We start from the raw sequence: 26,666 nt of genomic DNA, 5'->3' as shown, positions 1-26,666 counted from the left end.
CACGAGAAACTTACATAGCCTATGTCAATTTAATTCGACAGATGTCAATTTCAGGACTTATATAACACCAGGCGCGCAATTCACGCCATCATAAGCGCATAGATTCATTTTTGCCACTGGGAAGGAATTCAAAAGGAATGTATCAGAGATGAAAAAGATTAACTGGTGGCTGTAATTGTGTAGCACAATTGGCAAACATTTCCTGTACATTTAGATGTAAACCACATCCTCATAGCGTGTACACTTCTTCTGAAATCTTAAGTATGTACTTTGACAGCTTAGCAAATGTATCAGGTTTCAAGGATAAACAAGATTACAGTAGCCTAAGTAAAGCATTTGAAGAGTGTTTGCCCAGACGATTGGCATCACAGACCCCCTACTGTGATCCAACTCTGGAGTAGAGTTGAAGGTTTTGCCCATCAAACATTAAAGAAAAGGAAGGTGAAACATAGCCTAATACGGAACCCCTTACAGTGCGTTAATGCTCATCACCACCATCTTGCATTCTGTATCGCCGAAGAACTGCCTGCTCAAAGCCGATGAAGCGACGAACTTCAACGAAAACTTCCGAACAATTGCCGAGGTTTTTCAGGCAACACTACATCCATAAATGAAAGTTCTCGATAGCACACTGAGCATGTAACACCGTAACACGCAATTTTCCAGCAGCGGAACGGAACTGCTCGGCGTATTTTCGTGCCATGTCGTGTGTTTTGACACTTCCGGTTACGTAATAACGGTCGATTCGGGAGGTCAGATTCCCAACTGTTTTAAAGATGAGTGTTTCAGCTAGATGTGTGGAATATCTTTCTCTTCAAGATATGTTTCATACTGTTTGTCACCAGAAAATGTTTTTACAAAGAGGAAAGGTAAACGGATAAAAGGAACTGGGCCATAATACTGGGCCAAAAAGAACTGGGCCATAATACATGAGATGTTTAGTTTAAACTTAAAAACTTTATATATGGTGTCTAGGCCTACATGATGGACAGTGTCAGTTATATTTAAAAATAATTAACAATACTTTAATTAAACGAGATCCAACAAAACAATGAAAAATGTGTCTGATTTAATCTTTTATGAATGTATATGCCCAGCAGTGGCATGCACATAATTTCAAAGACTGGGGGTTTTAGGTAGTTGATGCATAACGGAAGGGCAAATGGAGGATTCCATAAAGGGGCGGGTGTTAACCTTGGGTATTTTGAAGGCGACTCCCATGTAGTGGGATTTGAAGTTCCTCCACCATAAATGACTTGAAAATTTAGATTTCAAATGGTTCATTATGAGGCATATTGAGACTATACATTACGTGACTTACGGTACGTCTATAAATTAGCTCTGGCCTATACACAAAGTTAAGCTTCATACTCAGGATTATTTTTGTGTGAGGTTGAAATAGCCATAGCAGTGGCCGATAATTCTTTCCCTGCGGAATGATAAATGTCTCCTGACTGAAGCATTCCCCCCCAAAATATCGATGGGAGATGGGGAGGAGGGGGGGGGGGTCATGAGCCTCCCAAAATATAGGGTGTTAAAAGAAAGATTGGTTAAAATTTGAACATGCATGAATGAACATTTATTAGACTGAAGCATATTTAATGTATCATATTTAACATCACTATACTAATGACTTTGCAATGGTTTCCAACTTCACAGAAATGGTTCCATCCTTCTCCGGTTCTCCATGCCCAGTGCATTCTGAACAGTCAAGGTACTTACAGTCAAGGTACAGTGGAGTGTTAGCTCAGTGGTTAACACCGGTGCCTTCCAATCATAAGGTCCCGAGTTCGAGTCACTCCAAGATTAATGTATGTCGCCCAGTTACAGAGTTGTTGACAATTGACAATTCATAATCATGGACGTTAAATATGAATGTAAGAGACTGACTTCGGTCAGCTTGCGAGTTCCTGCTTGCAGGCGGATCTAAAATACATACATATTTACAGCTACTGCCATAGCCTAGAGGCAAAACAAAACAGCACACTACACTATAAGAAACTTCTACACAGTAATGGCATTAACAGCTTTAATACAAGCAGTTGATGGAGTTTCATGTTTTGTGACGTGTTTACATCTGTAGCAGGGTCACATGACCTATAATCCTGCCGTGAAATGGTCTTCTATAGATTTACGCAAATCTATAATGCTTTTGAAGCATTTCAAAGTCGCAATATACCGTTTTTTTTAACTTAAATAAATAATTATGTACAACCACCTAAACAGTTAAAAAGTATATCCGACATTGACTTCCTCCAAAGGATCTCATCTGAGGCAAACAATTTCTACACAACGTACTATACACACGCAAAACAAGACTAGTTTAGTTATAATTACAAAAATAATTGTAACTGTCTTGTTTTGCCTTTTGTGGGAGACTGCAGAAGAACAACATGTAAATTAGATATAAACCAAAACCAAACCAAATAAAATAACAAAGCAGCAACTGGGCCAACAGGGTCGCTAAAAGTACTAGTTTTCAACTTAACTTGATGCTTTAATTAACTGGACTGCAGGTCGCAACTTTAATTATTTACCTTTAATTTAATTATACTAAGTGTCCCCTGAGTCGTAATGAACATGGCATTTGACATATTTAATGAGCCTAACGAATACAGAGGTATTGAGCCAAATTTCAATGAACTTTAAACCTTGCAATATAATATGTCCCTGTACTTCTTCCCATCTCCAATAAATTTCTTCTTCATGATTTTTCAGGCTGGACTATATATAACTTAATTCTTTTATTAGTCTCGCATCTTTTCCTGTATGTTTCTTGCAGTGGCGTAGGAAGGTACTTTTGAGTGAGGGGGCTGAAGATTGATGGCCGGCCTGGGGGAGGGGTCTAAGGGGAGGGGGAGACCCCCTCCCCTTAGGAGGGGGTGTCCCCCTCCATTTTGCATTTCCAGGTGGCCTCAGATGCAATTTGGTGCAATATAGCACACTTCAACCCACCCACTCCAAATTGTATATAATTTTGCATTTTCACCTGGCCTTAGATGCAATTTTAGGGTTCCAAATGAGATTTTTTTTTTCTCATTTGGAAATGAAAAAGGGGTTTTCTGACTTGCGAAGCAGGGGGGGATACTTTCGCCCCCCATATTTTTCACTGGGGGGGGGCTGGCGCCCCCCAGCCCCCCGGTTCCTACGCCCTTGGTTTCTTGTCTAGAAAGTAAAGGGAGCAAATCCAAATTTGGGCAGTAAACTTTTATCAAACAAATTTCAGAAAAATAGGATATCTTCTTTTGCAGGAAATATATTTTTCTTTGTACACAGTTATTCAAAGGGAATGGAACAAATCCTGCAGTCAATGTAGGGGGCTACTAAAGCTTCCCCCTCCCCCAACTGACCCATCCCCCACCCTTGTATGTCCCTCTCTTCTGTCAATTTTTGCTTTTAAAATTAATACATGTTTCAATGAGGATTGTATTCTTTAAATAGCAACAACCAAAAAACAAACAAGGTGAGAAAAAGATAGTTAATCAAAATATTAAAATACAATAAATAAATGAAAGTCACAGAACAAACTCAGTTGAAGAAAAGTGCATTGAAGCTTGTATCTTAATCTTAAACTGTTTCCCCATCTTTTCAAATTTAACATTTTGAAATAGATAGGAGCGATTCAACTCCAACATTAAGTTCCAAGTTCTTCCCACTGACATACCAATTAAATTTATCTGTACACATATAAGGTCTGTGTTTACATTTTGCTAAAATTACATTCATAAAATAAGATCAAAAAGTTCTACATAAGAATTCAAAATAATCTTCAGACAAAACTATGAAAGAGATTCATTTATAAATCTTGTAACTCATCTCAAAAACTTCTTATCACTCTATTTCTTCAGTTAGATTCTTTTGTCTTAACTTTCTTGTCTAACTGGATAAAACATGATAAAAATAAATAAATAATAAAACCTTCAAAGTGATTTCATACCAAAAATCTTCAATATATGCAGCAATCAAATTTAAACCAGCAAAACAATTTTTTGGGGTACCTAAACTGGAATGATACCTCTGAATATTCTTAAATGTTGTAGCAAATTCCACATGCTTGCTTGTGTAATCACAGATTCAAATATTATGAAAGAAATGATTTAGTTGCGATTACGCTAAGGTACATGATTGGTGTAGTTTCCTGTCTCAGATACAAGAATAATAAATGTAGGGGACAAGAAATTTAAAAAGTTTTTGAATATCACAAAATATACATTTCAGTATCTAAAAGTAATTTCATCTCATTATAGGAAAAATGTAATAGACAACTGAAGAGGGACTTTCAGTTACCATTATATTAACTTTAACATCAGGTGATGTCAGTTAGACATCAACATGTTACAATTGGATGCTGATCAATAACTCGGCCAATCGGCAAGGCACATACGAGTAAGAAGGTCGGGTAAAGTGACCAGTAGAAGAAGTATGAGGGAGGAGGGCACTGGGCCCTGGCAAACCAAGAAGAGGAACCATTTGGATGGAATAGATGGAATAATGCGTTCTTAGGGAGCAAGGCCAGTAGATGCTGCAAAGCCAATCGTTCAATCCACTCTTGGTGCACAACTTCAGAAGGCCATATGTCACGATTTACCTAAAATAGGAAAATAAAAAACTTAGATATTTATCTCCTGTTAATTCAAGTGAAGGGAGGAGGGGGATTAGTTAGAGGGGGGTTTACTTAGGCAAAAGTTCACATTTCGATGATGATTAATATGCCTTTGTCCTATGGATGGAAAACAGCCTGATCACGCTCCTAATGTAGTACACTGTTAGCAGATTAACAGCTTTCAAGAGTGAAACTAAAATCAACATTCCACTTTCCACAGCTACGTGGATCAGGGGAGCCAAAATGTAAACTAAAGGGCATATGGCATTATCTATTCTATACTTCTGTTGATGTTTAGAAACCATACTCATGCAACAACAAGTGTCACACTAGGATTTAGTTTTTCCCCCAGCTTTCGCTGTTTACTTTTCCTTTGATAAAGTAAGGAGAACTGTCCGTAAGTGGCTGATTGTACGTCAGGGGGCACTGTTGAGATTTAGAAAATGGATCATGGCATTATTTACTTAGGGATGTTAGTGGATTCATTGGTATGTTATGATGGTTGGGGGGGGGGGGACATAGTCTGTGACCCGAACTTTTCATCCTTGGTTTTATTGCTTTTTTTTTGTCTGACTATGATGATCACTTCATGTTTATGCTACCTGTGGAATTTTGTTTTTACATACTAGCAGCATTTAATCAGATATTTCACTCCTTAGACTCTAGTATTGCAATAACAATTCCTGAAAATGTTAACAAACCCTGTCCAATGTTAAATTCAAGTATTTATTGCAGTTGTGTGAAATGCCTTACTGGAATTCTTTTATTTTCTGTTTAATCGGTCAAAATTTTCTTCATGTTGAGACACTCGCCGTGGAACCCAAGAGGGAGCAGGGTCTTGATTGGAACCATCTTATAGGTCATGTCAGGCTTTACTAGGTAGACGTCAATATCTTTGCCAAACTGAAAATCAAGAAAAAAAAATGTTGTTTTTCAAATGACCTATTAAAGCAAAATGATAAAAGGAAGAGGTGGGGAAGGGGGGGGGGTTATGGGAAGGGATAGGAGAGGAGGTCAAGAGAAGTGGAAATACTAGCTTACCAATTAAACCATTTAAAAGTAATAAGCAATTCTCAAAGTATTTTCTTGTCTGAGAAAATCTGATTGTCCAATCTTGTTCTCTGTAATGTCTGACGAGAAAACTTCCCAGAACATAATTTTGGAAACTTTTTTAAAACTTGAGGGTGAGTTTTCCTGATGACTTAAACTTTCAGTATGACACAATATTGCATATATTATAAATAGCAAACAATGCCAAACCACCACCAGCTATCTGCTATCCAGGGGTAGGAGCCAGGGGGGCACGTGCCCCCCACTTTTTTCTAACTTAGCAAATGTGCCCCTTTGATCAAGAACTGTTTTTCGGATATCTTAAGCTTGTAATTTTAATTATTTATTTTTAATCTGTACATGCTTTTGCATCATTCCGTGTCAAATCACAGATGGCTGTTGCTGCACCCTTTCCAAAAATTCCCAAATTTATTGTATGATTGGACCACCATAAAATAAGCATATTCTGAAAATTTCAGTTGCATTGCTTTACAATTGGCCGATTTATCACACTTTGAAATTCCGCAATTTGTCGCCACCATGGCATTTTGGCATTTTCTTGACTTTTGAGATCTCATTTCTCAGCAATTGAACATTCTACTACCTTGCTAATACAGATGCCTAAAGAGTCTATCCCATAGAACAGGAATATAAAAAATTAGGCTACAAAAATATTGTCTTGTGGAGTTTTTTTTAGTGATGAATTGAATTTGAGGATTTTTCATTTCAAAATAAGGCAAAACACCCTCCTGAAATTTTTTGTACAAACAGGGTGGTACTATATCTCTTCCAGAAAAAATTATCAATTTTTTTTAATTTGACGCGTTTTGAGTTATTGGCCGTCAAAAACGACCTCTTTTGTACATCAGAGCAACTTAACAACTTCATAAATTAATATTGAGAACAGCTAGAACCCTGAAATTTGTTAATGTGTAAGAACTTTATACTTATCAATAAAGTATAAGCCCTGACACCTATAACATGGTTTCTTTGGTAAAAAATTGGCATCAAAACCCCTACCCTCATGCTGAATCGCAGCATGAAATAGCAACTTTAGAGTTGCACAACTTGCAGACATAGTCTAGGAAAGCATTGTAATCATTATTTTGTAATATTTGTACTAGACATAATAACCTCTGAAAGAATCAAGTACCCTGAAGCAATGGTTTAGGAGCAATTCATCACTAAAAATAGCACATTTTTTAGTGAAAAGTACAAAAATTAAATATTTTGACACTTTTAAGTTGACCTAACTCCACAAGACAATATTTTTGTAGCCTAATTTTTTATTTTCCTGTTCTATGGGTTAGACTCTATAGGCATCTGTAATAGAAAGGTAGTAGAATGTGTAATTGCTGAGAAATGAGACCTCAAAAGTCAAGAAAATGCCAAATTGCCATGGTGGCGACAAATTGGGGAATTTCAAAGTGTGATAAATCGGCCAATTGTAAAGCAATGCAACTGAAATTTTCAGAATATGCTTACTTTATGGTGGTCCACTCATGCAATAAATTTGGGAATTTTTCAAAAATGTCGAACTACAACATACCCCAAAATCTGGTGATTTGATATGGAATGACCCTTTTTTAAAATGGCATCCCATATCTTTTTGTAGCAGGGTTAACAATAAACAATCTCAATAAATAGTATTGATAGCATAAGCACAAATCATATATATTTAAGTGATATGGCCAGTGTGTATCGGTTTATAGCATAACGAGTGGTGGTTGTGGAATGAGAAAGTGCCCCTCTGATGTTGTGCCCCCCCCCCCCAGATTTTGGAAGCTTCCTACCCCCTGCTGCTACCCTCTTTATGATAGCTTCCTATGTCATTATTTTGACATTGAACTCAGATTTTTTGTGGTGATACCTTGCTCGCTAGTTTGACTTTAAGAACCTGTTCAGGTTATATATAACTCTACTTACTACTGCATAATCAAGGCCACACAACTTTGTGTGACTTATTACATGGTAAAGCTGAGCAACCCTTGTACACACACTACCAGCAGTTTATATCATCACTGACTCCTTCAACCAAATCCATTGCATGAATAATTTCAAGTAAGCTGCCAGCTGTTTGTGGTAAAACAATAACAGCTAGAAGGTCAGAAAATGTGCAAAGAAAATTATGACATTTGGAATAAATTTAGGGAAACCAAAGAAGGTCGTCGAATAAGAGCTACTATTAAAACAGATTTTTTAATTGGGTTTGTGAAATTTGTCAAAATATTTCTTACTTATTTATACGGTTTCATCAACCATAATTTGCATTAGCTTGACATGTCTTAGCTTTAATTTAAATAATGAAGACAAGGTGTTAGATACTTTTAGCATGCTTTATAGAAGGAATTCAATTTAATGTCCTAGAGAGAAATGCTTTATAGAAGGAATTCAATTTAATGTCCTAGAGAGAAATTCTAAAGTTGAATGGGCATCGAAGGGACACAAATCCGACCACAAACTTTGGTATAAATGACAGAGATCCTTGAGAAGAATAACTACCCCAAACAGGTAAGAAAAACCTCCTCTGTTTGGGACAACCGAGTTTAAAGGTCATGTCTGGAAGCTTCATTATATGTAGCCAGGATGTCATGTTGTCACTAGCAACTGAATACTTTTAAATTTTCTTTGTTTCTATTTTCATATTTCAAAGTAGAATATGTTAACAGTGTTTATAACACTAAAACCTATGTCATCATTATAGGTCTTGCTAAGAGGTACAGTACGGTACAGTAGTAATGTTTCAGCATATGGAAAACCCACATTGTAATAGTTAATAAGGAACAAAGAAAAACGTGAGGCACATGTGGCTCGATGATGTCATAGTTAGACTTGATCAAGTCTGCAGCCTTGTGTGTGATAGGAACATTAAATCTGTGATACCTCCCAAATGGAATGAGATGTTTCATAGCAAATTGGACAAGTGGTTTCATGGTCATTATCCCCTCCCCCCACCCCCTCCCCCTCACATGTGACATACACCAATAATGATGGCTGGGTTTTGTGTCTTCTTCTGATTATCTGCATGAGGTAACAAATTAATCAAGAAAGCTGACAGTGTGTTTATTAGTATTATCAATTTCAGTCCTATTATGAGTAGTAATTTAGTGAAAAAGAAGTCAGGTAAAGTTTTCGGAGGACAACCAAGCACAACGAAAGCTATCAACAAAACAGGCAGGTAGTGCAAACATATACAGTATGTTTGTCTCATTTCAGATCAATTGCTTTTTAATTGTATAGAAATGAAATGGGTGTGGTAGGTACCATGGCTTGTTACTGGCAGCCCTGGTGTGGCCAGGTTATATAGGGATAGCCACCGACTAAGGGTTGGATACATCAGTAGGTAGAGGCACAGGGCTTGTAACCCTGACGGAGCTGGTTTGAAAATCTCAATCTAGTCAAAAATTTCTTTCCAAAGCTTTTTCAGAAGTATGTGTTGTTTACGCTTAATCCTACGCTTACCAAAGATCGAACAAAGATGTATTACTATACACACTTTTTAAGAAAAAGTCGCCCAGGAAAGAACCTGGGCATGAAAACCAAACTACCTGGAGTTCATAGTGTGCATGATCATGCTAAAAGCCCAAAGAGCATACAATACCTCATATATAACTTGTCTGCAGGCACCACAAGGTGAAGTGAACTCATCTTTGATATCTCTTGAAATGGAAAAACAAAAAAAACAACAAGTCAATTACAGATAGTGCATTGATAATTAAATTGAGTTTTGATATTTAGTTCCATGTAGAGTTGTATCTCATGTAATCCAGGAAAAGTTACTGGTAAGTTAAATCTCATTCTCTGAGCCACACAATATTATATACCTTTGGACCAGTTTGTACCCATTTAATTGAATTAAACAAGAGCTTTCTAACTTGAGATATCGTGTTTCTGTTACAAGCTAGGATGTCGGTTTTTTTAACCTCTGGTGACCTCAGATGGCCTTTGACCTCCACAGAAAACAACAGGGTTCTCAATATGATGCATCAGTATATGAAGTATGAAAGTATCCATGGTTCGTTTCTTGAATTATCATGTTTACAAGCCGGGCGTCACAGACACACGCCATCATGACTGCATTGGTTAACGATTATTATCAAAACCAAACATGACACAAAATGTGTATTAATGATTCATTGAACACTACAAAATGCAGACAGTAATGAAACGTGATACATTGTTTTCATTTATCTAGACCTGAGATGTCCATGCTGCATACACTGTGTTGTGGGTATTGACCCTAGCTGTATGTATTGACTGTACACTAGTGTCTAATTACATACGGTAGCAAGCTATGTATATTTTATGGGATCGATGGTGGTGTCTAACACTTCTGTTACACCTCATTCAAAACTAGGTCAGATTACCGGCATGAGACGTTTCCTTGTGCGCAACTCTTCACTCCCTTTAATTGACATCTTTTGTTTTGTGTAGATGATCATGAATGATGCCTAAACGCTGTTTTGAGACCAAACTTGACATGTCCGATCCAGACTATTGCATTTGATATTCAAATGCAATACGGTATGTCTTTTCGGTAAATTAAGGAATACTTACGAGTTGACTGCAATGGCTTTGAAATTACTGTGCCCATCACTCACAGCCTTGAAAATTGCACATCTTTCTGCACAAACGCCCAGGCTGTAGCTTGCATTTTCAACATTGCAACCTGTAAAGATGCCAAAATTAAAACCAATTAGTGAGTAGAAATAACTTGCTGGTTTAATACAGTACTGTACAGTTGGTTACTTTTCATGTCCATGCAATATTTCAAATTTAAAGGAGTATTGGTTTCAACGCAACTTAATTGACTCAGACCCAGTTAATTGATTGGACACTTATTTTTTATGATACCTTGCAATGGAAAAAAATTGGTTGTAAATATCAAGATATTAACTATACAGAGCTGGTGTATATGGAAGGCGCACTAAAAAATTTGCAATACTTTACAACACCTGGTGAGCCTGGCTATTTTTTCCCTTCAAATTGACTGTTGGAAGTACAATGCATGTTTGTTTAACATAGACTCTGTTGACAAACAAAAGCCATTTAAATACTATATATTTAACCACCTGTTTCAATTTTAGTGTGTGTCATCTTATAGCATATATATGAACTATGCTCGGTCAATAAGGCTTGGGCCTTTAATACAATGCATAACTAAATTTAGTAGTTTATATCTCAAACAAACAAACCATTAAGTGATCCTTTGCTATTGTCAAGAGACTGTACACCCCCTGCTGAATAAATACTATGCCTTTGATTAGCTGATATATGGTTTAGCGTTGGATGCAAAGCACAGTGACATGTGGACGCATGCAATATATTAATATCCAATGCAACTAATATCTGTTAAGTTGAATTGTGTTAGTGATATCCAATTACTAAGCCAACCTGGAATGAGCATACATATATTCAAAATATACACTTGTAGCATAATATTTTTACTGATTAATAAATATTTCAAAATATCAGTAAGTGGCAGGACCAAATGCCGTTTGGATAGTGGGGGGGGGGGGGTGGGTGCATGTAGCTACTGTATAGTCAAGGTGATCAAACAAATGTTAATAAAAAGAGGAAAATTTCCCTTATCCAAGCAAATGGTTTTTGAAATTAAGTATTCATACCCCCTAATAGACGAGAAAGTGTTGCACATCAGGTTCAAGATTAAAGGAGAAGCAATCATCTAGATAACATGATGAGACCTTTTTGAGGATGGAACAACTCACCCTAGCATTTTTACTGGAAATCTTTCTCCATTTGGGAGCTATCAGCTATAGTGGTTTACATTTCATATCAGAGGAGGGCTGCCATATATTTTGTCAATTGACATGTCAAATGAAATTAGTGCTGACTTCACTGTAGAAGACCTCTCAGATTCTTGTTGTGTCTTCATGTACCCTAATAGGTTTACTTGTGTACAGTGGAAACAATGTTTAAACTGAAAGCAGCTGTGCGCGAAACATGGTGCCGATGTAAAGCACTGCATGTTCATGATAATCTGCGTGGAGACTTTTCAAAGCATCAAATTGATGACTCGCCCCAAACAGCATGCCGCCATCTTTAAAAAGTTAAATTTCAGTTGCTTGCAAGTGAAGTGTTTCTCTTGTCACTACAAAATGCAGACAGTAATGAAATGTAATACCTTGTTATCTTTAGCTGGACCTGAGATGTCCATCGCTATATCGTTTATACACTGCGCTGTGGGTATTGACCGCAGCTCTATGTACTGACTGTACACTAGTGTCTAATCACAGATGGTAGCAAGCTGTGTATGTTTTTTCTGGGATCGATGGTGGTGTCTAACACTTCTGTTACACCTCATTAGAAACTAGGTCAGATTACCAGCATGAAACGTTTCTTTTTGCGCGAGTCTTCACACTCTTTAAGACCATTAAAAATTTGACTTGCTTGATGATTTCATAAATATTATGCCTTTCTACAATGTGTCTCTAGTCTTGTTTCTTAGTGAATGTACAGTATTTTCAAACTGACAAGGCGAACATCTAACGGTAGTCCGGTCGTCCTCGTGAGATGACAACAAATTTCTGTTCGTTCAACCAATAGCAGCTGTTGTGGTCGTCCAGGGGAGTACTTACTGTAGCTGTTTGCATCAAATTCAGAAAATTGCATTGGACATGACTAAATACTCTGACTGAATAGGTAAAATGATAAATTGGTACTCCCTTTGTCACTTTCGAAAGAGAATAGACCAAAAAATATAGTGGTACTGTAGGCCTATCATCCAACCGAAGGGAAGCTCAAAGCTGGTGATCTATTCTGCACCAACCCTACACACAGTTCTCCTACAGTGTACATATTGGTAGTCCTGTGTCTTTTTTGCCACGGCTCTATTCTTAAGACTATCAAATCAAAGACCAAAAAAAAAAAATGTATAAAGACCTGGTTGTCTAAGGGACAACCATACAAAATCCTTAACAGGTCGTTACCCTGACTGTGATATTTGCCCCCGGATGTTAATATTCTTTCATATCAATACTGTTTGATGATGTTGTTACGACAAGCATATATACAGGAGATCACATTGACCTATGATGATTATTGGTGGCTTTCCATAGATCTAAGTACTGTACAACTGAATCACTTTACCGAGCACAATCCTTTCAAGTACTTGCCCTATTGAGACGTATATCTTGTCTGACTTGAAACTCCTCAATGCGATGGGATATGATAAAGAACAACCAAAGTAGACTTCAAGTACCGTCGACAATTAAGTATGACAATGTTTAAGACCTTTGAATTACATGCTATCATAAGATGAAAATACAGATGCACTTTAATACCAAGGAAAAAAAAAGAAAAAAAAATGAACCAATAATTAAAATAACTAAATTCTGACTATTTCAGGTCATATGTTCAAGGCAGCTACTGTGACGGTAGGTTCATTAAATCTAAATTTAATAAATCACTGACAGTTCAGATCTCGTTATCGTTAATTACACAAGAGATATGTATGGTGGTGCGAGATCAAAGAACACCTTTGACAGTTTACAGTGTCAATGTTACTAGTGTAAAGGACTAATGCAACTGCACAGCTAAATTGATAGTCAATATACTTGTAACAACAACAACAGGAATATTTATATATAGTTAACAACTATACTAAAATAACATACCGGAATAAGGAAATAATGATAGGTTGTAATAATATATATATAGCAACAAGGAATAAAATCAGACATATGTTGCATTTACATTTTACATACATTAGAATATAGACAACATGCATGGATACATGTACAATATTAATTAATGCAGAAAGTGCTTGTGTGTAATTATTACAATATATGATACATGATGATGATACACACATGTAAATGGCAAGGACAGCCCTGTACCATGATACCTGAAAACATAACTTATAATGTCCTTTAATCCTCTAAAATCCTACAATTTGGAATTGATTCAATTCGATACTGAACAGTACGGCTTACTTGAATAGAAACGATGCAATGCATAAATATTCCAGAAGAGACCAACAGTTTTGTTGTGATGTTGTAGATGGTTCTTTACTCTTGATCTACTGACTGTAGGACCAACCAAATAATTTAATTACAAAGATCTCTTAACTAAAGACATAACTAATATTATAGAGATTGATCCCCTTTTATAATTATGCAAGAATTTAACATGGCTTGGTCATGCACCTACAGTGACACAAACTAAGTATACAACACCCTCCCCCTGCCCCTAGATGCAAAATGCAACAAAGTGTCTTATCTCAGGGTACAGTATATCAGGGTATACTGATAGCATCCACAGGACTTACTAAAATAAGATGCTGGTATGCATTGCTGGCCAAATAGCTGCACATTGACAAATGCCTACCAGGTAAGATTGTTTTAAATCTCTCGCAGTTTGGCCCTAAACCAGATAGAAAAGGTGGCATACTTTTCCATAATATTTTCTGCCAACTGTACAGCTGTACAGGTTGCTGGCTAAAAGTTAACTATGCTGTGGTACTGTTATATACATATGTGTGTATATGTAAATATATACCAGTGAACGTAGTAGAGGGTTGCATGGTCTTGGACCCGCGTTAATAAAACTGATCTTGCGGTGATGGCATAAATATATCTTCTGTATCTATGGTTTCAATAATAATTTAAGAATATATCATGTTCTATAGCAACATGATATATAGATAGTCCTCTTTCCTCTCTTTGTCATATTTACACAGCAGTTCTATTTACACTGCATTTTCTGAAAAGTAACTATATTCCATTGTTACAGTGTGTAAGGATGTCATGGACAAAGTACTTGAAAAAGAAATCTTTTATGTGGACAAATTACTTACAGAAGCAATATTTTATACCACTTTTGGTTCATTGGTGTAAAATAAAGAAAACATGGGACAGAAGCATAGCTACAGTAAATCTAAACTAGGCTAACACAATAGACTAAACACAATGTAAATAACAGTGGTCACAGCTGCTATGGATCGGTGGTTACAAGTAAATGCTATTGACAAAGTTCTAATAACTATACACTTAGCAACCATGTCAGACTAATTTCATATCCCAAAATAGCACAAAAAAAGTCCCATAGTTTGGTATGTATTGAAGGGTGTGAAGACTCACACAAAGAAACGCCTCATGCTGGTATTCGACCTAGTTTCGAATGAGGTGTAACAGAAGTGTTAGACACCACCATCGATCCCAGAAAATACACACACAGCTTGCTACCGTCGGTAATGAGACACTAGTGTGCAGTCAATACCCACAACACAGTGTACATACTGTAGCAGCGAGGACATCTCAGGTCTAGATAAAGATAACAAGGTATCACATTTCATTACTGTCTGCATTTTGTAGCGACAAGAAGAAAACGTCATTTGCAAGCAACTGAAAGTTAACTTTTTCAGAGCACGGCACACAGTTTGGGGCGAGTCTTCAATGCCTTTAACCACATGACGTAAATTATCAGTTGAGACTTTCCATCAAACTCGAGTACAGACTGGAACATTAAGTGATTTTGGAAAATTTGCATACTGTATTTAGAACTGCCAGAAGTAAATGAAAATCACAGCAATTGACAGACGCTTGTAAAAGTTGGAAACTGAACCAAGGATTTTGATCCTTTTCAGAGAGTACAGTATGAGAATCTTGTAAAAGTCACTTGTACAGTAGTAAGAGGCACTTGGAAGGAACCTCCAGAATCTGTTCTGACCTATTACGAAGAGATAGCAACTGTTCGTTTAGCGCTGAATTTAGTTCTGTCCCTAATAAACCTACTTGGACATAATGGTAGTTCATGATATTGGTTCCCATGTATGCAACCCCCCTCCCAGCTCTCCTACTTTGTCTCAGCTGAAAATAGTATCACTGTCTGAGGTGATGACAGGCATAATTGGTGAAGAACAACCATCTATTATATAAGGGGCCTCCACCTGCTGCTAGTTGTTGAAACCACAGTATCAACCTGCACCAGCCACTACAATAACAATCTCTGAGTAAAACTGTGTTTAATACTGAACACTTTAACAGTATGGTACTAGCCCCAGATACTTACACAACATATTTCACAACAGATCACACCACAGTGACTGTGACCACACCCTTTTTGAAAGGCTGGGGACTGTTCAGGGAAGGAGAAACCTTAGCTATGTGTGTGTGTTGAGGGTGGTTGGGTGGGTCGGTGTTTGGTTTAGTAGGGGCGGGGGCACAATTTATAGGTCTGTTGTGAATGCAGCTACATATCAATGGATGGTGTTTACCTTGAATTATTTGTCCATCATCAGTCAGTAAAGCAGCACCCACTCAGCTATGTGTGTGAGATGGGGGTGTTGGGTGGGTCGGTGGTTGAGTGGGTGGGGGGGCCACAATTTATAGGTCTGTTGGAAGTACAGCTACATACCAATGGTGTTTACCTTCAATAATTTGTCCATCATCGGTCAGCAAAGCAGCACCCACTCTGAAATGACTGTAAGGAGAGTATGCATGTGACTTAGCCTCAACACTCTTTGCCATCATCTCTCTGATTTTATCTGGAATAAAAATTTTTAAAAAAAATAGTAATAATAATTTCATTACATTTACTGTACGTCTAAAGAAATAGAAAAAACTATCAAATATTGAATTTTATTCAAATTTATTTACTGCAACAGAAAGTGAGAGACATCTATAAATGGAAGACTTACTATCTATAACTTACAATATTAGGAATTCACTGAATATGGTTCATAGCAGGATGTGCATACTGTACAGGTCATTAATACAACTTTATAGCTCGACCTTTAATTAAATTAATCATAAAGCTTTATCCTGTCATACATTTCTGTGACAAAGAAGTGGCTTGGGGTAGGTGATGATGAGGGAACTTTAAAGAAAGGGTATACATTGATAATTCAGGGTGAAAACTTGGTGCCCATCCAACCCCCTTTCCCCAATAACACCTTGCCACCACCCATAACCCTGCCCTCACACATCTAGATGCAGGAGGTTACACGATACCCTTTAAGTCTTTTGTACTGAAACTCCCCGAAATGATGCCCAGTACTGTAGGTTTACATAGTTGGGTGGTTATCTATTTCATATTGACTTTGACTGTTTGATATAAAAACTGATCTATTATTGCTTCCAGGAAAACAAGAATGTCCTTCAGGTATGTCCTTCAGGTCTAGTCATTGGCTGTTGCAACATTCTATTAATTTGGTTCAAGCTGTGATGCAACTCTCACTGCAATGATTACCAAATATACACACAGCCATATCATAGAAAGATTTTTATGGCATAATTTTTTAAAGCTTTTGGAAAGTCCAGTTCACTTGTGAGTTACGCAATCATCGTATTGGTTATTGCATCATTAGGGAAGTTTCCAACACGTCAATAATTTTAACACCAAACATGTACGATGTAGAATATGAGACAGAATTAAAACAAGCACTAACAAGAGTCACCTGACCCTCTCAAATTGTACAAGCAACAGTAGGGTCTTCAGTGTTAGTTACAAAACGTACACTGAAGAGTCCCTCTCAAATTGTAACAGCAACAGAAGGTTCCTCAGTGTTAGTTACAATACGTACACTGAAGAGTCCATTGCAAGCTTGAACTTCAATTCGATTCAAATTTGTTTCTCGTATTATCATAAAGAAGAAAACATAACACACACTACAGTATAGCATAAAATGAAGGACACAGAATTACTATTATAATGAGCTACATATGGCGACCATCACCATACAGAGGCAATATGGAGAAGAAGATTTCAATTCAACAAAGATAATTGACAGATTATAGACTAGAAAGAGACAGGGCAGAAGAAAACTGAGAAAAAGAGAGGAAAGAAAAGGAAAAAGAGAACTTGAGAAAGGGATAGATAGAGAAGAGTGAGGAATGCATTATTGAACAAAACAGAGAACAGATTAACATGAGAAAGAAACAGATTTACATAAAAAAAGTAGATAAACATGAGATAGAAGAGATTAACATGAAAAAGAAGAGATTAACATGAGAAAGAAACGGATCAATATGAGAAACAAACAGATTAAGGTGGGAAGGATAGAAATGTACCTTTACAGTACAAGTAATTGCTTGCAAGTTCTGCATTCAGTTTCCTCTCAAAAGAATTAATTGACTGAGCAATTACAATAAAGGAGAAATTGGCTGCAACAAGGTTGACGTTGGTGTCCAACAAGACCTGTTTTAGCTCAATAAGTGGAATCTCACAGTTGGTAATAAAGCTGGGTCATTGTGGGAGGAAAGGGGGGGGGGGGAGATGGGGAGGAAGAAGTACTGTATGGGTTACAACAGGGGCTCTACCTGGAAGCACAATCTGTTTACTTTTGTTCTCTAAACTTGTACTGATACAGGTAATTGATGGAAGTTGGGGGCACAAATGTCAAAAGGTTTGACAATAGAGAAAGACAAAAGAAGAAATCATGACAATGTTTTATGAGTCATCAGTATTGACCCCAAATATGCTAGGAAGTCAAATAATAGTCATTCACACTCATACTTCATAAGTAGTTTGGAGATTCAGAACCAGGTCAGTGAGTTCAGTAGTTTTCCTCAAAACAATTTAAGCAAATTACAGCATACTAAAGATATGGGACCATTAACTGGTGACCTTTAAACAGAACTAACTCACTGATTAGATACAACCAAAATGGCTGTAATCATTCATACAGTATACACATAGAGTAGATCTCTTAATTTAATCCCTGTTCAATCACTCCCTTTAATTTAATGAGGACTCACTACAGTAAGAAACTCTGGAAGAACATCCAGTAAAAATAGGTTTGGAAATATCTAGCAGTTTTAGGTCAAGTTAACAAGTTTGGTACAATATTGATGTGGCTTAATGTCACATTGCAGTGCCTGACTACTGTACATGCCAAAAACTACTAAGCTCAGTATTTTTTTAGTTACCACAAACTTTTGGAACCATTCCTAAATGACAAGAGATGAATTTTTTTTGGGGCAGAATGGCAAGGGGGATAAATTTTCTTAGATTCAAATTTCAGGGACATAAGGGACTCCTTGCATAAATTTGCTGGAGATTTACCATAGATCGGAACAAACTTTCGGATGTCATTACCTGTGTAATGGAGGGGAGAGGGGGATGACATTTCCCCTACACTAGCAGACATCTGTTAGAAATGTCTAAAATATGGACACGTTCTGGCAATGGCATTTGAACAGCGAATTATTTGTTTGCCTGAAAATATGTAGCCAAATTAAGAGTTACTAATATTGCCGTTTGCACACTGTAGAAGAGCTGTACATGGGTTTGGTGGATATAGAACCAGCTTTGGGTTACTGAAACTCCCCTTCAGGTGGATCATATGCTAGAGCTGATAGACGTAATTGATTAATGGCCAGTAGTCGTGACTGGAAGTTCTATTAAAAGCGCTCAAAACCTTAGTTGTGATTACTCGACTAAGCTAGCACAACGCATAATCTGCTTTTGAAAAATAGCCTAACCTATAAAAAACAACACTATGCAGTTTGTCAGCAAATATCGCAAAAGTACAGGTTCTCACAATGTTACACTAGCACTGTGCAATGTTAAAAGGCTCGCACCTGCTCGGGTTAGATTCATGCATTTATTTGTCAGTATTACCATTGTTCTGCAGTGCAACATTCAGTCCTACTGTACCAATGTTTAATCAGTTGGCATAATCACAAATTCGTAAGTTATTAGTCTTTTATGTTTGCCAAAGTATTTGTCATTTCTTTAAACACAGGGGCGTCGCAAGCTATTTGGGATTGGTACGGCAGATCAGAGTGTGGCCAGCTATCATAATTATCGGGGGGACATTTGGTAGGTCAAATACGGTACGCACCACCATGGTTGGCGCGTAGCGTAATGGAGAAAATTTTGAAAAAATGCCTCCCAGATTGCAGGAAATGGCACTTCCCGAGCTTGAAAACAAGACCCCTGCCATGCCAGAGTAGTCACATTTTGCATACTTGCTTGTTTCATTTTGGTTCTTTATATTTTGCAATTTTTTTTTCTTAGTCCTACTTTTTTTCTTTTTTTTTCCGCCATGAATATTGGTTCGTCGTTCGCCAGACCTGCCTACCAGCTTCGACGCCCCGGAAGCATTTTTACAATTCACGTTTATCAGATGTCTTATTCAGTGTGCTATTGCAGTGTTGTTTAATTTTAATGTGCAACATATGTTCCTGATACTGTATTGTGCTAGGCTAGAGCCTAGAACTTCCTTTGACAGAAAACTCTTGCATACTTATCATCACATTATTATCTACAAGGTGTTATATCTATTCATTGTTTACACGTTTGCTAGTAGTGGTAGAAGCCTTGTTTATATTCATTCAAAAGTATTTGATTTACTATGAAGGATTTTAAGAAATGTTGTGGATTGAATGCTGTTCACAGTTTTGTTTGGTAGATGTTTTAACATGATTTAGCAACAACAGGTTAAGACAAGAAAGAACAAATAAAGACAGTGCACCATGGAGAAAGATTTGTTTTGACTGTATATCTGCAATGTAAAAATGACAGTGATGACTTCATAACTGTAACCGAGTAATCGCGAGAAGAGCTATGCGATTAATCGATTACAAAAGAAAGAGTTGACTATCAGCATTATCATGCCTACCACTAGTTTTCTTTTTTTAAGTATCTCCAAAGTAATGGAGCAAGATTTATCACTTTACCTGCTTAGGGGTCCCAATTAATTTTCCTCAGATGATTCCAAAAAGTGTCGGCCTAATTGTTATTTGAAAGAACATGTACATACTATGTAGTTACATCACCATACCAAGAGTATCTAAATCAGACATACAGAATTTATTGTTAAGCACCTGTCCACTCATTAATATTCAAGATATGGGAACCAATAGAACTTGGGCACAACTATACATCATGGTGCATGTACCTACCAAGTATCACATTGACTCAACTTGTGGTTGTTGTCATCTATCATTTTTACAAGTTGATTTCCTTGATTTCCCATTTTAAAAGCCATAATTGATGACTTGAAAAAAGCCAAAACCATAGCAAAAGCGTGCATACTATAAGTATAAGCAGTGTTTGACTTATGGCCAAAAAATTGCATAGCAACAAATTTCGACAATTGCTATACAATATTTTTGTTGCATAGCAGTTCCCCAATATTGAATAGCAGTTTTGAAATTACCACAAAACGGACCAAATGTTGGCGATTAATGTATTAACTAGAAAATGTTTGTTTATTGTTATTATTTATACTAGTGTTGCTACGATAATCGTTTTCAATATCGGTATCGGCCGATATTTGCAATATCGGCAGCATATCGGTATCGGTAAAATTTTGCCTAATTGCCGATAACAGCAAACCGATATTGAACTTTTCTTTTTAACAGCAGAGCTACCTGTACTTATTGATACTTGCAATGATTTGTTAATCTGCCCAAGACGATCCATTTCTTTAGCGTCAGTTAAACTCAGATTCATTTTCTATTAATATCCATGGAAACCTGATTCTCCGTAACATCTAAAAACACGTCTACGGCGCGCAAATATAACCAATGACCTTCGTGAACCTTGGCCTACACACAGCATTAGTGCAGCATATATACACTGTACTAACCATTCATTTCCTCAAAGGCCTCCGTGAAAACCTTGAACATGATGCATACAGTAACTGCACAGTTCAGCAGTGTTGGAAAACCTTGTTCAATTTCCCGCGAACACACAGCCGATTTCCCGCCGGTGTTCGCCTGCCTAGCACGCGTAACGTGCGAGCATAAAGGCGTGGTGTCCAGGGGCCCGTCTTAGGGCTATGGTGGGGTCATGGGGTAGAACCCCTCGTGGGGATCCTGGGGGCGAAAGCCCCCGAAAATTGTTGTCATTTTTTGCGATGTCTGGCGATGAAAAAATTCGCAGTTGAGGATGCAAAATACTGACAACTTTTTTTATTTAAATTGTCACGAAACTGATGAAAATTTTAAAATGACAAGTTAAAGTAGCTATATTATGTTATAAAATGAAAAGAGATTTAATCTGTCTTTCAATCTTTAAAAAGTGCAACTTACAAAACTTCGGATATTATGAAACAAACAACGTTCAGCAAAGCCCCGTTTCTAGACTGCCTAACAATGAATAGCGTGCATTATGCGTACATTTTTACAACTGCAGTGTTTAACCCTATACCCAACTACTGTACCACGGTATATGTGCTGCGAATTTGCACAGGTACCTTCGCAACAACTGTGAGCTCATCCCCTGTGTAACACCTGTTTGTTAACATTTTTTTGGCACGTTGCCAGGGAACCTTTTAGTTACGTGAGATCCGTAACCGCCGAGGTGGTTAGGCTATTTGCTTTACACTTAACTATGGTAGGATATTATTTTTTCAGGTTTTTTTTTCGCTATACGGTCAAGTGAATAAGTTGTACATTGAGTATAAACTCAATAAATTATAACTTCTTCATTGTGATCGACAGTTCGTAAGTTAAGGTTTGAGTGTTTGCTCCCAAATCTGACTAGGAATTTGTATCGCACAAATCGGCACAATGTGCGATGCTGATTTGGAAACGTCGCGCAAGTTTGTCGTTTTGGATCGCATTTTGCGATGCGATACCGAAAAAATCGAACACTGAGTATAAGCACCAGAAACGTGTATCAAAGCTCAGAGAATATCATTCAACATTGTTATAAGGCTCCAATGGATTGATTTGTTCCAGCTACTGAGTGTGTTATTGGCAAATTTCTAGCGTAGGGAACTTGGAAGTTAAGATCATGTTTATTTCTTGTGTTCACACTTTTTGTTGGGATTAGTTTGTCTTTATCTATTAATACAAGATTGTTATTGATTTTATAAAGCATTTGTAGACGTGTGTTCTATTTGTTTTCAGCAGGGGGCCAATCTAATTCCTCAAGCATATATTTGTCACACTGGATTTATAAGAGTACAGTAGTCTGCCATACAAAATCTGGCTGCTCTTCTCTGAATACAGTAGCTTCAACTTTATCCACATCACACTGGTGAAGGGGGTCCCAGACTAAAGCATATTTGAGTACTGGCCTGACAAGAGGTTTGCATGCTGTAGTTTTAACATCTTTGGGACAGCTTGAGAGGTTACGTTTTAGAAGCCCAAGAACACGGTTTGCTTTAAAGGTTATGTTATTGATATGTTTATCCCATCTAAGTTTGCTATCAATTTTAACCCCAAGGTAAGGGTGAGAGTCAACAACTTTTAGGGATTGGTTGCACAGGGTGTAGACAGGTGCTCTGTAACTGAAAATAAAATTGAGAGAATGCAGAATTTAGAGGGGTTAAAATTCATTTGCCTTGGGGTACACCAGATTAACCTTGTTTAGAATTTGATATTTCACAGTCACAGACAACACACTGCTGAGTGCAGTTGCTGAAGAAAGATGCAAACCATGCCAGAAGAGTTCCATTAATGCCATAAGTAGTCTAGACAGAGAGCTTAGCTCAAAGGAGTTGGTGTGGAACCTTGTCAAAAGCTTTAGAGAAATCAAGTAAAGCCATGGAGACAGTACTGTTTTGTTCAGTTTGTTTAGAGATATCATCTATTGTTACGACCCATACAAAAAAGTCCTGCAGGAATCCTATAGGATTCCTGTATATGGAACAGGATTCCTTCCAAATGGAGATTGTACTATAAACCACTTAGTGTTAGAAACTTGATTTATTCATTGTAGAGCAATTTTTCCTTTACAAAAATACATGATTCTTGAATTCACTATAAAAACTCTTCATTAACAAACATGAATCCTTCACATGCAAGCAGGAATCCTTCAGCCACAGTCTGGAATCCTTCAAACACATGCAGGATTCTTTCATAAATTTACGTACAAGAATCCTTCATATGCATGCAGGATTCCATGATGCTTGTACAGGAATCCTTCATAAGCATGCAGGATTCCTTGATTTACGTACACGAGTCCTTCATATGCATGCAGGGTTCCTTAATACATGTACAAGAATCCTTCGTACACATGCAGGAATCCTTCACTCAGTCTATACACATGCAGAAATCCTTCATACACATGTAGGAATCCTTTATACAAAATAATTGGTCATATGCATTCAGGAATCTTTTATCCTGCATACAAAAATCCTTCACATATGCACACAGGAATCCTTCATATACATGCAGGAATCCTTCAAACTGTATGCATGCAGCCTTCATTCTTGTTGTACATGTATGAGTTTTGAAATTTACAGAAATTTATCTCTCTATTATTTTCTCTCCCTCTATTAATTAATAGAGGCTTCCCATTACGTTGTTTACTAGAAATATGCGAAAATATATTTACATTGTACTCATGATTTTTAAAAGACTCTGCAAGATATTTTGCAGGATTGTAAAGGATTCTGGAGTCAATAAACATGGATATTAACAGGATTGTGCATGATTGTTTTTAAAGTTTATGCAAGATAATTTACAGGATCATACAGGACTATTAAAAGACTATAAGATCATTTACAGGATTGTACAGGATTACTAAAATGTTATGCAAGATAATATACAGGACTTTTAAAAGACAATGCAAGACAATTTACAGGATTGTAAAGGACTTTTAAAAGATTATGCAAGAAAAATTACAAGATTTTACAGGAGTTTTAAAAGACTAGTTACTGTATGCAAGACAATTTACAGGATTGTGCAGGATTATTAAAAGATTATGCAAGATAATATACAGGATTGTACAGGACTTTTAAAAGACAATGCAAGACAATTTACAGGATTGTTAAGGACTTTTAAAAGATTATGCAAACAAAATTTACAAGATTTTACAGGAATTTTAAAAGACTATACAAGACAATTTACAGGGTTGCACAGGATTATTAAAAGATTTTGCATGATAATATACTGGATTGTACAGGACTTTTGAAAGACTATGCAAGACAATATACAGGATTGTACAGGACTTTTGAAAGACTATGCAAGATAATTTACAGGATTGTACAGGACTTTTGATAGACTATGCAAGATAATTTACAGGATTGCACAGGATTTTTGAAAGACTATGCAAGATAATATACAGGATTGTACAGGACTTTTGAAAGACTATGCAAGATAATATGCAGGATTGTACAGGACTTTTGAAAGACTATGCAAGATAATTTACAGGATTGAGGATTTTCTATCCAACAGAACTCAAAATGTCATTATTTACGGGGAGTCATCAACAAGTTCTCCTGTATTTTCCGGAGTCCCACAGGGAACAGTTTTGGGTCCCCTGCTGTTCCTAGTCTACATAAACAACCTACCTGACTGTGTCGCTTCTGATGTAAGAATGTTTGCAGATGATTAAATTCTGTACCGACAAATAAATTCCTGTAGTGATTGTGACAATCTTCAAAAAGACATAAATTCACTCTGTAACTGGGAGTCAGCATGGCAGATGAGATTCAACAAATCAAAATGCTTCATTATGCGGATGACTCACAAGAAGAATATTCCAAATCATGAGTACTCAATGGGTGACTGAGGTTAAACACCATCCCTACTGTACCTTGGAGTCGAACTTTCAAGCAAGGGCGTAGGAACCGGGGGGCTGGGGGGGCACCAGCCCCCCAGTGAAAAATATGGGGGGGCGGAAGTATCGTTCCGCCCCCCCGCTCCGCAAGTCAGAAAACCCCTTTTTCATTTCCAAATGAGAAAAAAATCTCATTTGAAGCACCAAATTGCATCTAAGGCCAGGTGAAAATGCAAAATTCTTTACAAAATGGAGTGGGTGTTGAAGTGTGCTATATTGCACCAAATTGCATCTGAGGCCACCTGGAAATGCAAAAAAATCCAAAGGGGAGGGGGACACCCCCTCCCCTTAGACCCCTCCCCCAGGCCGGCCATCAGTCTTCAGCCCCCCCACTCAAAAGTACCTTCCTACGCCACTGCTTTCAAGTGACCTTACTTGGTCAAAACACATCAACCAGTCGGTAAATAGTGCTAATAAAATCCTTGGTCTTATCAAACGAAATTTTGGGAATTGTGCATCATCGGCAAGAGAAACAGCTTATAAAGCTCTTGTTAGACCCAAACTGGAATATATGCCAGTGTATTCTGGGACCCTCATCAGCAAATCCACAAAGAATCCTTGAAAAAGTTCAGCGACGTGCTGCCAGGTTCGTCAAAAATGACTATAGTCGCTTTAGTAGTGTCACAGACATGTTAAAAGAACTCAATTGGGATACCCTCGAAAACAGAAGAATCAAAGCAGGACTTGTTACCATATATAAAGAGACTCATGGCCTAATGCCAAGCAACATAAATAACCTTCTTGAAGACAAAGACAAACCAACTACACGTCAATCTCACAAGTCACAGTTTGAATTATAAAATTCCTCAAGCTCAAAGGAACTGTTATAAATATTCGCTTTATCCTCGCACCATTCCTCAGTGGAAAGCACTCCCACCTGAACTGAAATCAGCACCAAACACTGCCTCCTTCAAGTTCATGCTGGTCAGCAGCACCATTAGCAAAACTCGAAGGACTGCACGTCAACAGCCACATCAGGGGCGATTTGTGCAGTACCACACCAAGACCAAGACCAAGACACTAAAATAATATGTTGCCTACAAAGTACAATACTGACCGTCGCCAAAAATTGCGCCAAGCACGAACACACTAAGTATCAGTACAATGTCCCAGCCTTAGGGCTAAATTTAAGTAAAGCCTAAAGGTGTACAGTAGGGCTATGGAACTTACGCCTGTAGCTACAAATTACATGTAGGTCTAACGTAGGGCCTAAGCCTGGGACCAGACGACAAAACAATCCTGACTATTGACTAAAATTTACGAGTTAGGTTTCAAATAGAGTCGGACAACTACAGTTTTGATATTAAAAATACTAAAAATTTAAAATTAGCTACCTGAAATATTGCTGTCTTCCATTGTGGTTAGTTGAGTAAAGCTGTAATGGTTAGCCTAATCTAGCGAAGAAGACAATTTGCTTCAGCTAGTTCGATCGATAACAACGTTTTGACTCGACTTAGCTACTAGGCTGAGTTTGCGGATGTTCTGAAGGGCTCGACTGTGTTTACTATACATCCCGAAAACTGACTGG

At 37.4% G+C, this 26,666-nt stretch overlaps 1 protein-coding gene across 1 annotated transcript; it reads right to left on the bottom strand.

Moving 5' to 3' along the window:
* Window positions 1–1,564: 1,564 nt before the first annotated feature.
* On the bottom strand, window positions 1,565–26,658 carry LOC139975705 (cytidine deaminase-like). The gene is made up of 6 exons (XM_071983810.1): window positions 26,473–26,658; window positions 16,044–16,160; window positions 10,211–10,322; window positions 9,255–9,312; window positions 5,357–5,506; window positions 1,565–4,588 (listed from the first exon to the last, which is right to left on the bottom strand). Exons 1-5 carry the CDS (start codon window positions 26,492–26,494, stop codon window positions 5,378–5,380), a joined length of 438 nt encoding a protein of 145 aa, XP_071839911.1. The 5' UTR covers window positions 26,495–26,658; the 3' UTR covers window positions 1,565–4,588; window positions 5,357–5,377.
* Between the last annotated feature and the right edge of the window lie 8 nt (window positions 26,659–26,666).

This window comes from Apostichopus japonicus, chromosome 11, assembly GCF_037975245.1.
Source record: "Apostichopus japonicus isolate 1M-3 chromosome 11, ASM3797524v1, whole genome shotgun sequence".
Taxonomy (NCBI): Eukaryota; Metazoa; Echinodermata; class Holothuroidea; order Aspidochirotida; family Stichopodidae; genus Apostichopus; species Apostichopus japonicus.
The sequence above is the reverse complement of the archived record's forward strand: the minus strand, read 5'-3'. Positions and strand labels throughout refer to the sequence as shown.